Source organism: Pithys albifrons, chromosome 5 (assembly GCF_047495875.1).
Source record: "Pithys albifrons albifrons isolate INPA30051 chromosome 5, PitAlb_v1, whole genome shotgun sequence".
In the NCBI taxonomy this organism is placed as follows: Eukaryota; Metazoa; Chordata; class Aves; order Passeriformes; family Thamnophilidae; genus Pithys; species Pithys albifrons.
In genome coordinates, this window is record NC_092462.1 from 18,482,654 (window position 1) to 18,496,128 (window position 13,475).

Here is a 13,475-nt window from a genome sequence, read left to right on the forward strand (position 1 = left end):
TCAGTTTCAACTGTCAGGGGTAATTATAACTAACAGTAAGTAAAACCATTCATTTTAAGACTTTGGAAGTGACAATGACAGTGCCTGTCTTTTCAAGCATGACTGTTACGAGCTTCAGGCTTTTCTTAAGTTTCCAGGCATTATTTCTTCATTTGTGTTGCACGCTGAACATTTTATAATGGCATTGGAAAACGGTTTAAATGTGATAATTTTTTAAATAAAAATGTAGTCTATTGAATATTGCGCGTAAATATTTTTCTCTGTCTAAAATGTCAATATTTTTTAACCTGAAATAAACCTTGTAACAAATTCATGTATTCTGGGCAGTGGAAATTATTTCCGTTAACTCTCTTTTCTGCATATCATCAATTTGCTTTTTACTCATGTTTCTCCTACTGTCGCTGTAAGCTTACTTGTTGTTTTTTCTTTCCTTTTCTTCATGCTGTCGTTTAGAGCCCTACAGAGAGACAAGTATGGGAGTAAAGCTAAACATTGCATATCAAATGTAATTTTTTTTAGTTCACTTTTATTGCATCACATATAGATGATGTAGTTAATAAAGGAAATTAATCTCACAGTTTTGAAATCAAAAGAATATGAATATACATATGTATATATGTGTATGCGTGTGTATGTATGTATGTGTGTATATATATATGTATGCGTACATATATATATAGATGAGATTAGATGATGCTTTATTTCTCTTTTTGTGATATTGTTTGCCCAGCATAATTTCTCATATAGTTGTGTGTATGATTTTTTTTTTAAATTCACATTTTTATTTGCAAGGTCATGGCATCTTTTTGTGGCGTGTTTCATTGCAGACCCCACTCTGTTCTCACCTGCAATGCCTCCATGTTATTTCTGCACCAAACCCCAGATCTATGCATTGGCAGCAGAAGCGCAGTGTTCAGTGCCACAATGCATATGTTACTCAATGTAATCATCAAACAGATGCTGTTGTACCTGTCACCCATTACATACAGTCCTCCCCACAAAATGCTCACTTTTCATTTCTCCCCAAGCATCATGACTCAGTTGGAGAGCTTTCACTTTGAAAATCAATGGCTTTGCTCTGTATCTGTGATGGCTAGTTGGTTTTTTGGGATAGCTCCCTCATTTGCTGGGGAACCCAGGATATGGCAGCACGCTCTAAACTTCAGAGACCTAAAAGGTAACCAACATATTTGGGACATTTGACTCAAAAGCAGGAAGAAGACTTCAGAAGTGCTGTGCAACCCATGACATACAGCAACTACTCCATCGCAGATATAGACCAAATCCTGTATTTTCAGAAGGTACACATGCCATGTACTGAGCATGGTATGAGCAACTGTTCATCTGAAATTGTCAGTTTAATGGGTTTTCTGATCCACCATGGCTTGCTGGGAATTGCTTATCAGCTTTGGGTAATGCCCAAAGCCCTTAGCTGAAAGGTCGATAAGTTATTGCATACCTCTCCACTCTTGCACTCCTTCCAAGGAGGCCAATAATCCCAAAAAAAGGAAATATGGTGGCTTAACTGCTGGACCTGATTTTCTTCTCCCTTGCCCACTCATGCTGGCATTGCTCTCAAAGCACTTCCCCTTCATCTCCTGTAGTGGGAAAGAGCTGAGCTCCAGCCTTACGTTGTCAGTGTTGAGACACCTTTGCAGACGTGATAGGCAGTTAGATTGGGGGCACTCCGGGACCCTGATACTCCTCACAGGTTCCCCTGAGCTCACCATACTGTGGCACTGATGGTGCTTGCTGTACCCTCCACTGAACCCTCTGCTTTAACTATGCAAGTGGAATAGGAGCTATTTTTAAGGGCTTCACAAGACCCCAGAGCAGCTGCCTCCAAGATCAATTGTATTAGAAAATCCCCACCTGACCAATGTGGAGTAAATAATTTTGGTTGAGCCCTTGTGCCAGAATAGGTAGGGCATTTAGCCTTCTTCCAAGAAAGCCTGGGCCAGGAAGCATTTTATGCCTCCGCCTTGCTAATCTCTGAATCCCATCATTCAGGCCTTATGTCTTTTCCCTGACAGCAACAGGGGAGAATGGACTTTTTTGCCCTAGGAAGGAAACACTCCCAAACAAAGTTTGGGTAGTGATAAGGCTGGTCTGCAAATACTTTTCCCTCAGCTGGGAGGAATTGCCCCTTTCTCCAAGGCACCTGGAGCCAGGGCAATTTGGACCAGCCAAGGGTCATCTGTTTTTCAGCTCCCCAGGAAAACATAGATTAAAGCACAAGAGATGTAGTAGGTACTGGCCAGGAGAGGTAACCTTTCCAGCTCTCTGTTGCCACATCAAATCACATACTTGACAGTGCTTTGCTATTTTTTTGGTCAGAAGACCTTGACCACCAGCTGGTTAGCTGGAACTGCACCCTCCTGTTTTGGCTGCGACACTCTCTTTGCTGCCTAGCCCCAGCAGCCATGGCAGCCTAGGAAGGGGGTTTGAGTGTGCACGTCCTGCATGAGTGTCCTGTTTGTACAAGTCACCCTCTCTTGTGTAATGTTTTTCAGAGGGGCTTCTGAACAATGCCAGGGATACAAGTGTCACGGATACTCTACCACTGAATGGTAATCATGGCAACAGCTACAGCATCGCCAGCGGCGAGTACCTCAGCAACTGCGTGCAAATCCTTGACCGCGGGTACAACCACACGGAGAACGCCCTTGAGAAAAAGATCCTGAAGGAACTCACCTCCAACTACATCCCTTCCTACCTGAACAACCATGAGCGCTCCAGTGAGCAGAGCCGCAACTTGATGAACAAACTCGTCAACAGTGTGGGCGGTGGGAGTGAGGACGACGCCATTGTGCTGGATGACGCCACCTCCTTCACCCATGAGGAGAGCCTGGGCCTGGAGCTCATCCATGAGGAGTCGGACGCCCCGCTGCTGCCTCCCCGGGTGTACTCAGCAGACAACCACCAGCCCCACCTCTACAGTCGGCGGCGCATCCCGCAAGACAACAGCGAGAGCTTTTTCCCTTTGCTGACCAACGAGCACACGGACGACCTCCAGTCACCCAACAGGGATTCTCTCTACACCAGTATGCCCGCACTGGCTGGCATGCCCATGACAGAAAGTGTCACCGCCAGTACCCAGACCGATCCTCCGCCAGCCAAAAGCAGTTGTGGTGATGCCGACGATGTTTACTACAAAAGCATGCCCAATCTTGGCTCCAGGAACCACGTCCATCAGCTACATACTTACTACCAGCTAGGTCGAGGCAGCAGCGATGGTTTTATAGTCCCGCCAAACAAAGAGGGAACCCCCCCGGACGGCAATGCAAAAGGACCCGCTCACTTGGTCACTAGTCTATAGAAGATTCAGCAAAAAATTAAGCAAAGAGACAACTAAAAGCCTCTCCGTAATGCTTGGTTTACTGTTCTGAGTTAATCCAAACAGTGGTAATATTGTGTGTACTCCTAAATCTTCATGCTGTTCAAAAGGAAATTCTCAGACTTTTTTTACTGGAATTTTTAGGCCGGCCCGGAGAGGACAGTAACTGCTGCCCACACCCCCCCCTTATCTTCCCGTCCTTTCTCCCTCCAGACAGACTTCATTATGTTAATGAAAGAGATAGATAACGGCACACTTCGTGGCCTTCTCAAGTTATGCCGTGTTTGTTTAAACAGTCCTTGATGCTGTGTTGCTCAATACCGAGGACCTGATTTAAGAGGGAAAAAAATAATAAAAGGCCAAAAATGTGCATTTGAAACTAGTAGCAATGACGCATCTAGGTGGGAGCGCTGCATAAAACAAGCTAGCAAAACTCTTTCTTACCAATCCAGATCACATCATGGGTTATGGTCACTCACAACTTGGTTTCACTGCAGCGCCCTTTGCTGTGGGAGCAACCAAAACATAAATAAATTTAATGAGATGGAAGGGAATCCTAGAATCCTGTGCTAAAGGCATATTTTACATTTTGCTGTATTAACGGATGATAAAAACTAATGGCAGAAAAAGAGAAGTGAACAATTTCTATGTAATGTACAGATACTAGCATTGCACATATAGTCTGCTTTCTGTTCCTCCAGAACTTGCGTCCCTGTTAATGTAGTGGAAAAAAAATAAGAACTTTTTTCTGTTGTGCTGGTCTTGTAAGTTTGTCTACCAGTAGGAGCAAGGTTTTTCATAACTCCTTTTTTTTTTTTTTTTAATTCTGTTTGCCTCTTCCACTGTCCCTCCCCTCTGTCCCTTCCCCATTCCAGTCAAAAAATCTCACTGGGCAAAATAACCCCCCACACATCACTTTCTAAGGACCATTTTTAATAACACCATCACATTTCTTTTCAGCCAAGGCAATCTTTTTATTTCCTTGCTGTATAACTTTTTTCAGCTGGCATATTGCCAGTAGACCTTTTGGCAGACTAGAGCAGGGCAAACTTCCTGGTTGTCAGTGCACAACTGATCATGATGATAATTCTGTGAAGCATCTTTGGTGAGTAGCCCCTCAGCCAGGCCATCAGGTCACATCCAGGGACTGAGAGGATTTTTTTTATAGTCGTAGTGGGAGTCCTACAGGAGACGGCCATTTCCTTGGAGGAGCAAAGGGCTTCTCAGCTCAGTCTGGTCCCGGTTTAGGCACTTGTACTGCAGTGGTTAAGAAGAAAATAGATTGACGCGTAGTGAGCTAAAAAGTACTTTGCAGTGATTTTAATAAAAAGTCTTCTGTTCATTATTTTTCCTAACAGGAAATTTATTTATTTGACAGGATTTTTAAGTAACATAGGCTTTCTGGAGGTAAATTAGCAGCACGGAGTATGAATTCTTCTTTTTCTCTTTTCTTTTTTTTTTTAATTTATGATCCATTTTGTACGGTCTCAACAGTTGAATGACCTCATTACTAATATTTGTTGTAAAAGTGAAGCTTGTTTGCCAACCAATAAACAACTGATCACGATTTAGAAGATACTGTATGTATGTACTGTACAATTAATCTCTCTTTTTTGTTGTTGTTGTTGTTCCTTTCTTCATTACTGTCCTCAGTAAGGGTCTCCACTCCTTTATGGCATGGGTGAGCCATGCCAAAGAAAGGAGGGCTAAACTGAGCAAATTAAGCACAAAGGTTATGCAGCTACGGCTGACTGGAAGTATCAGGCTAGTGGTCTTGCTAAGGGTGAGAAGAACACTGGTTGACATTTGTTGCAGGTGATTCTAGGTCTGTTTTGTGCCTACTGTATAAAGTAGCCAACGACACGCGGATGATTTGAGTATAGTGTTTCATGTGTCGTATCTTCTAATCATTGTAATGTTTGGGGGGGGAGGGGTGTTGTTCCTTTGTTTTTATTTTTAATTTGGGTTCTTCTGAGATTAAAAACTGCTGGTAGCATGTCAAAGAGTAAAACAAGTCCCCGTTAGGCCTTCTCGATCATTGTTTCCTGTCTCTTTATTTTTTTTGCTTCAGGCGTATGCCAAGCGCATCACCATCCTCGGTTGCACTGTCCTTCCTGTCCCACCGCTACCAGTGGCCCACTGGCTCTTCACTACTCCCCTGCAGCCTCCCCCTTCAAATCCCTCAAAAGCAATCAGGAATAGAGAAAGTGACAAAATAGACTAAAAAGCTTGACAGGGAAAATAAGCACCTCTGGACATGATCAGTAATTATTTTTCAGTACACAAAGCCCTTCCGTGCCCTGGGCTTTGAGGCTTGGTGCTGCCTCCATCCAGACTGTGTCTATCCAAGTCCTCTCATGCTAGGTAAAAGCCAAAAGACTTGGAGCGGGTGGATGAGGCTTGTGTTAGAGGAGACATTCCCAATGTTGGAGGATAAATGCAGCAGCAGAGCAGCTCTTCTCCATCACAGGGTTGTCCTCATGTTGGGATGCTGCTGCTTGGTGCTGCTCAGCAGAGTCTTGCTGGGGGACAGACCCAGCAGTGGTAGTATTTGGTGGTATTCATGGCCTACAAAAGAGTCTGGTTTAAGTCACCTGAGTCCTTTGTGCAGCCAGCCAAACAATCTGGGAAAGTCTTCATTTCTGACCAAGCACTGGTCACAGCAGTGCCTCTTGCCGGGTCTAAGATTTGTCAACAAAGCATTTGCTGTTGGAATATTAGGAATCGCCTAACTTCATAGCAGAACAGCCACTGACCAGCCGGGTTGTGTTCTTGCACTTGATGCTGCCTCCCTGTTTCATTTTATTTTCCATGCCAGCAGTGATGGGCACTGCATGGTAGACTTAGGTGTGCAGGCAAAGCAGATGTTTCAGACTCACACAGTCACAGCAATCCATGTGGCAGCCCAAATGAGGCTGCTGAGCCATTAAATAATTACAGTATAAAAACTCTTTCACTTTATTAGACTCAAAAAGTAGTTTTCCAGGGATATGGAAAGATTGAATTCATGCAGAGGGTGAGATACACCATAGCAAATATCATCATGATAAATTGGGAAGCAGGTGATCAACACAGCACTTACCAGTATTCCTGAAACTATGCAAGATTGAAACAGTGGTGGATTTGGTATGGGATGATTTTATCCTGATGAAAAACCTTTGACTTCCTTTACTACAATGTCATTCTGCCCCAGCCTTTCTGTGTACTTCAGATTTATCAGTGTGCAGGCCGGTTTTTTCCTCCATCCCTTCTCACTCAAGCTTCTCTCCACCAACCTACTATGCCTATTAGTGCTTTGATTGCAAAAAATGCTGTTTATTTTCAAGCTGATTATTTTTATCCCCGGGCTGTTCTGGCACCATAGGATTCACTGCTGGTGATTCTTGTAGCTTTGGAAACAGCTGAATCACAAAATAGAGGGAAAATAGATATTTTTAATTTTATTAAGCAAAAAACAGTTTAAGACTGTAAATTAGTGGGGAGTTTTTGGAGGGGAGCAGGATGCAGATTATTTTTGGCACTTTTTTCCCTCTGAGAACAGACTCTGTTGTGTCAGATAGTTGATTATGGGCATGGTGAAGGTGTCTGCTTGTTGATAAGTAGGTCACTAAATATAATTCTTACATGACTGGCAATGTACTGGTGTCTTCTGTGTGGACTGCAGCATGTGAAAATCAAGTCACTGTTAAGTCCTCGGTGCCTACAATGCTCCTGGGGTAGAAGGGAGAGCTAAAAAACTTCTAAGGCATTTCTTAATGCTGAGCCAAGGCAGGGATGTGAAAAAACAGCTTGATGAAGAGGCAGTAGTGATCATGGTATTAAATCCATGCTCATGCTTGGGGCACATAACTTTTCAAGCTGGCTTGAAGGGGATAATCAGCCCAGTACTGGAGGGATCTTCTTTTTTAGAACTTCATTTAACAAAACAAAACAAAAGCAACCAGATATGCCTTATAGGGAGAAGAGCAGATCATCATGCAACTGCGGTAAGCATCCCACTTTCAGCGAAACAAACAGAATAGAGGCAAACAGGTAGTGCTTGATCTGATGGAAACATCAACTGATACACGGGACCACCATTGGGAAGCATAGATTGCCAGTCATGTTTGAAGTGAGGATTGTTAATGTCAATCCCTTGCTTGAGCTCTCCCTTCAGAAGGTCTTTCTTGCAGGTGAGGAGGATGGAGAAGTGCAAGGCTCCATGCCTTGCATTTTCCTGAAAATCATCTTGGGGCGCTTTGCAAGTTGTGAATCCCTTTTTTCACTTGTTCCTCCTAATTTGCACAGGACTGAGTTATTTTTCCTGTGTAATCCCATTGAAAACTACCCCATAACAAAGTGACACGTCACTTTACTGCTTAAGGAAACTTTAACTCTAGCAGGCAATTCCTACCCAGAGACTGTAAAAATCTCCCTGAAACATGTGAAGGAGAAACACAAGATGAAAGACATGCCAAGAAAGACTATGTAGGCTGGAGGTTTGCTGGGAAAGGGGGGGTATTCTTCACAGCTTGGGAGGCACTGTGTAGACAAAATTACTTACCATGATGCTGTGCATTTCTACCTGATTGTTTTTCGTTCTTTGAAATCTGAAGTTTTTAACCAATCTTTTTCCTTCCTTCCTGCCCCCAGGTAATAAGCAGGGAGATGCTTCACATTGGTAGTGGTGGGAGGCAGTAAGCTCCTGAGGGTCCTTCTGTGTCCCTGTTGCTTGCATTCCCTTCCCTCTTCTCTGACCAGCTGGCCTTTTCTCTCACACATCCCCATATGCTCTTCATCTTGCTGGTTTATAAAGAATATAATAACCTGCAGAATTGTCAACAGGGATAAAATGATAGCTCATCTTATTAATAACCTGTCTCAGGAAAGCCTAAGAGCACTGGCTCGGTCATCTGTCACACCTTGATCTCCTCCTTACCTTTAGAAAGAAAAGTACTTTATTTTTAGCTATCTGCTGCATTCAGCTAGACTCTATGCAAATTTTATTTAATGAATATTTTAAGGTTTAAATAGTCTGTGCTCATGAACATTATATAAATGTCATGTTGTCACAGGCTCTCTGGTAACAGCATGGTGAACATCCTGCAGCGCAAAGCTGAAACTAGAAAAAAGATCTGTGACTAGTGCTCCCATGGAAGGCAGTGATGGCTGCATGAGTGGTGACTGTCCTCAGCAGAGGGATTACCAATGCAGTCAGGGGAGAGCACTGGGGTACCCCGAGGGCCAGCAGCACTCCCCATTCTGGACTGAGAGACATTTTGTTCAGCACAGGTAGCTGGCAGAGGACCAATTTTGCTCTTCTGAAGGCTTTGGCAAGCCCTAGGGATACATGGATCATACACTAGATCATTTGTCATCCAGTGCAGAAGAGGCGGTCTGTTTAAAGCTGAAATACTGAGACTAGCCACTGTAGCTTGGAAATCTTCCACATCAAAATGTGCTTACTGTGTATTGTATTTGGTATGCCAGACAGATGGTGATAGTCTTCTTCACCAAAATGCCAAGAACAAAACCACGCATCCTAAGTATTTGCTGTCTTTTTATTTCTTCATCCTCCACGTATTTTCTTTTCTTATATTTCTACTCCTTAAATACACTGTACACGTGTAAAAACCCAAGTTAAAACCTCAATAAATAAAGAAAAAATACTGGTATGCAGAGCAATTATTATGTGTTGGAAGCAAATGCTTGGTATTTTGACAGCATTGCTTAAGACCCCAAACAGCGACTTAAAATATACAAACATGGCTGCTGCACAGCCTCCTCAGCTGATGTGCATGGTAAGACTTGTACAGATGACCCAGTATCTCAGACTGCCACTTATAATCGACTGTATCTTATGTTACAGCTTTGGAAAGGTTGTTTCCAGCAGCAGGATGCTTGATGGGTAAATTATGGCTATAATAAAACTGTTTTCAGCCTGTCTTCTTCCACTTCTCTTGGAGGCATCTCAGGTAGAGTTAAATTTGGGTCCCTGTGGCAGTAAAGTTCAATGCAGGCATGAGCCCTGCGGCCTTTGTGTCCCACCAGCAGCAAAGGCTTAGTCTTTCAGCAGGCATGAGGCTCTGGTAACATCCACTAATAAATGGTTTTGGGGCTGAATGTGGAAAACCAAGCAGTCAATGAATTGGGTGGAGGATGTCTGGATATGCCTCTTGGGAAACTGCAGCAGTGTGCCCCAAACATCTCTTAGGACTTGGTTGCACAGAAGCTGCAGAGGGAATGTGGAGAAGTGGACTTTGGGTGGGGGGAATTAAAAGAAAAAGCTCCGAATTTCTGGCAAGGCTTTGTCGTTTGGCTGAAATACACCAGAAACTTTCTCAGATGCTTTCTGTAGGCAGCTGGAGAGAAATGCAAGCTCATATGTGATTAGCCTGTGTGTGACAGGAAGCCAATTTCAGGCAGGCTACAGCTTTGCTGTGGCTGTTGGGTGCCTGCTCTGGCCAGCCCCTGGTTTCCTTACCTAAAAAAAAGAGAAAAAATAGGGGTTTCGTCTGCCACCAAGCAGCTTTTTTTTTTTTTTTTTTTTTTTTGAAAATTCCCTCCCTGATAAATGGAAGAGTTGCTTTCTGTGCTCCTCAGCTCTGCTGTTTGGTCACCTTTCCCTCACCCACCTCCTTGATTGTGTTGCTGCCATTCTTAGAGATGAAAGGCCTCATTGCTTAAGTTGCTGTTAATACCAGCCAGGTAGAGTACTTCATGTTAAATAGGTGAGATTTTCGATTTTTCCCCCCCCCAAGATATACAGTGCACCCAGGCATTTTCAGCTGCTGACAGTTTGTGCTGCAATGCAAAGCAGCCCAGTAAGCTAGTAGCAGCAGTGAAAACAAAAAGACAAAATGCATCCCACTGCTTGGGGGGGTAAAAAAAAACCAACAAGAAAAGTGATGAGCAACAAGGAAAGGATGAAAGTCCTTCCTCCTCAAAGATCATACAGATCAGTCAAAATAACAAAACTGGGAGATGCCTGAAAAGTTGCTGGTTCTGCCCGCACCACTTTCCCTGTGATATTTATTATGATGCCATACAAAGCAACATAGATTTTGTGGGTGGGAAATGGGGTGAAATGATTTATGCTTAGAAAATGGCTCCAGGATACTTCTTGATTCTTCTAGGCTATCTTAACTCCTCCCTGAAATATTATTTATGGAAAAGTCTGCATGTGTTCATCCCAAAGTGCATGTGGCTGTGTCTTCCCAATCTGTACTTGTGAAAGGAGGTGTTTTCCTCCCTGGGGCTGCAGTGATTATAGAGGCAGCTGTAAAGCAAAGCACTCAGGATGTAAAGTGCCCTTCAGATAATGTCTGATAGCAAAACAAATCTGTTTATTCTGCAGTCATTTATACTGACTATTTATTATTAAGGGGGAGCTGGAGGTGAACACACCACAAAAAATGCAGTTTGCTCAAACAAGCTCTGCTGGATTGGTACAAGCTGGTGGTTGCAGTTCAGCTCTGTGCTCTCCTTGCTTGAGCTGGGCTAAACACAGAGGAGCAAAGCGACATCTTGATGTCACCCTTCCTCTACAGAGTGATGGGCAGCTGTGGCCAATGCTGCTGATCCTTGCACCATTCAACTAATAAAGTGGCTCATGTGTGGCCCAAGCTAGGCAAAACTGCAGCACCAAACTCAGCAAAAAGGATGGGAGGAGGTTCTTGGTGGGATGCTGACCCATAAATACATTCATTGCTGTTCTGAGCAAGCCTTCCTTTTCAAGGCAAGCCCAGGCATCCTGTGATTTATTTGTGGGTAGAAATAGACTTGAAAATAGCTGGTGGTTACTTCAGGGTCCTGTTTTGGGGCTTTACCTGCTCTCCCCTTATTTTCACAGAAAGTGGAAGGACACCCAAGCAGGAGCCAGTCTTCAGGCGAGTCACCATGGAAGATAGTGTCATCTAGCTCCTGGGGCACCCAGCAAGCCTGCCCCAGCAAGCCCATGCCAGCGCATCACCTCAGCTCCTCTGTGCCTCAGTTTACCCATCCCTCACTTGGGATAGTGCAACAGGAAAGGCAGGAGAAACTAGCCTCAACAAAATCCTCAGCAAACCCTTGCATCCCCAAGGAGAAAACAGCTCAGCTGAGATTCCTGCTGCCCTGTGCATGGCAGTGCCCTGGAAAGTGCCCTCATCATTTGGTCGCTCGCCTGTTTTTTAAGATGAATAGAACGGGTGAAAATTGTCTTTTGTAATAAGAAATTAGTTTCATCTGCTACAAACATTGACTGCAACTTGATAACACTTCAAGATGGCTGAGCGTGCTCAATGCACCATCCTGAGCCCCTTTCCATGCTTGCAGGCTGGGCTGTATAAAGGTGAACCCACTGGATCCAGGTCACTGTTGTATATACAGACCTGTCTGTGTAAAGAGCTAGCAAGGGAAGGAGAAGAGGGACAAAGAAATAGTCCTTATACCAGAAGAAGCTGAACTTGCCAAAAAGAGTACAGTCAAGCAAAGGTGTTGTTTGTAAATAGGGACTGGCGCATGTGTCCAGCAGCAGCTCCACTTGCTGAAAGCTTCTCAAGGGAAAGCTGCTCAGATTTTATTGTCATGTGTAAATAGAGATATTTTTTTGGAAAAATGAGCCTTAGTGTCTTGAAGATAGCGTTTCTCAATCAGCTCAGCTGGGGATGGATATATGGGAAACCATGGAGTCTGCCTGGCTGACATGGGGTCTCACAGCCAAGCTGTACAGTCGAGTGGGTGTAGAACGCACCTGAAGGATGCCAGACTCATCCGGCAGAGGACTCGGCAGACAATCTATCCTTTGTCCCTGTAAACAGGGTGGACTCGCTGGGCCCGTGGTCTCCGCTGTGTAAATACTCAGCTACAGCCCACAGAGGACTTGGGCTGCTTGGTGCAGTTGTGGGGGGGTGGGATGGGCAGAAATCACCAGAGGGATGCAAAACCTATCAGTTATCCCTTTTAGCATTAGTTAAAAAAAAAAAAAAAAAAAAAAAGAAAAGAAAAAAGAAACCCTGAAGGCTTACCAATGGTGTTGGGCAACTGTTCAGCTGGGTAAATGAAGGCATGCATAGGCATCTGTGTCATGTCAGCCAGTGCCTCTGTGTGCAGTTCTCAGCGTGTTCGCAAATGAATGTGCAAGATTGTGCCTGGTGCAGGTGGCTGACAGCCAGTGCAGGTCCCCTTGTCTGAGTAGCTGTGTCCATGAGAGAAGAGAGAACATGGATGTTTATGTTGTACTCACCTTTATATGCCCAAGATACACATTTGAGCAGTCATAGGTAATGCTTCCAGGTCCAGCTTTATTAGCGTGAGTGCAGAGTGGTGTCTGCAGCTCTCCAGGGAACAAGGTATGGCAGGCAGTTGTGGGGGGTGGCATTAGGTGAGTAAAATTTTATGAATCTTGGCTCCCCCTTGAGTTGTTATCCATTGTCTCCTGCTGTGGCACAAGAATGGCCACCTGCAAATGCTGCCAGCAGAACAGGGCTGTGCTCAGGCATGGGCACTTGCAGGTTGTGGGCTACTGCAGCATCGTAACTGATGGAAGCTGGAGAGGAGCTTTGGGTTTTCCCCTTTATCCTTCACAACACAAAGCATACTTATGCCTTATTTACTCTGAGTCCAACCATGTGGATTCAGGCAGGACAACACAGCAAAATTGAAAAAAAAAAATTGAAATTAGAAAAAACCTATACTTGAGGGGAAAAAAAAGATACTTTTGAAAATTACCCAGAATAACTTTCTCTAGACATAGCATTTCAGCCTAGCATTTTGCAAGAAATCAGGACCAAGTGTTGTGCCCTCCTCGTTAAAAAGCCAGATACTATCAACCAACTATTGCACATATATAGAATAATGCTGGTGGCAAAGCCTCTATACCTTTGCAAAGAATGGTGAGTGGACAATCAACAGAAATTGGAAACTGCCTCAAATCACTGAAGGGTGTGGTTATCTAGAGAGGTAATTTACTTGCTGTGGTTCAAGGTGAGCTGCAGGGATGGTCTTTTCCTTTTGAGTACTTGAATTACCTCCTCTGTCATCTGTCTCTGTGTGGCTGCTGTTGCCATTAGCGCTTAACAACGGCCAGTGCCAAGCGATTTGTATATTTATCAAACCCTCTATTTATTTATCAAACCAGTGCACAGAAGACACTGTGCTTTCATCTGCCACATATGGA

At 44.0% G+C, this 13,475-nt stretch overlaps 1 protein-coding gene across 13 annotated transcripts in view; it reads left to right on the top strand.

The window, feature by feature from the left end:
- ADGRL3 (adhesion G protein-coupled receptor L3) overlaps positions 1-12,190 on the top strand; it is a 513,478-nt gene extending 501,288 nt beyond the window's left edge. For 10 of the 13 annotated variants that reach the window (XM_071555815.1, XM_071555814.1, XM_071555818.1 and 7 more), the window contains one exon: positions 2,514-4,913. In XM_071555815.1, the coding sequence (XP_071411916.1) occupies positions 2,514-3,319 (806 nt within the window). In that variant the 3' untranslated portion in view covers positions 3,320-4,913. Of the gene's footprint in view, positions 1-453; positions 506-2,513; positions 4,914-11,168 lie in introns of those variants that run through there. The other 3 variants (XM_071555824.1, XM_071555825.1, XM_071555826.1) reach the window with 2 other exon arrangements.
- Positions 12,191-13,475: the final 1,285 nt, after the last annotated feature.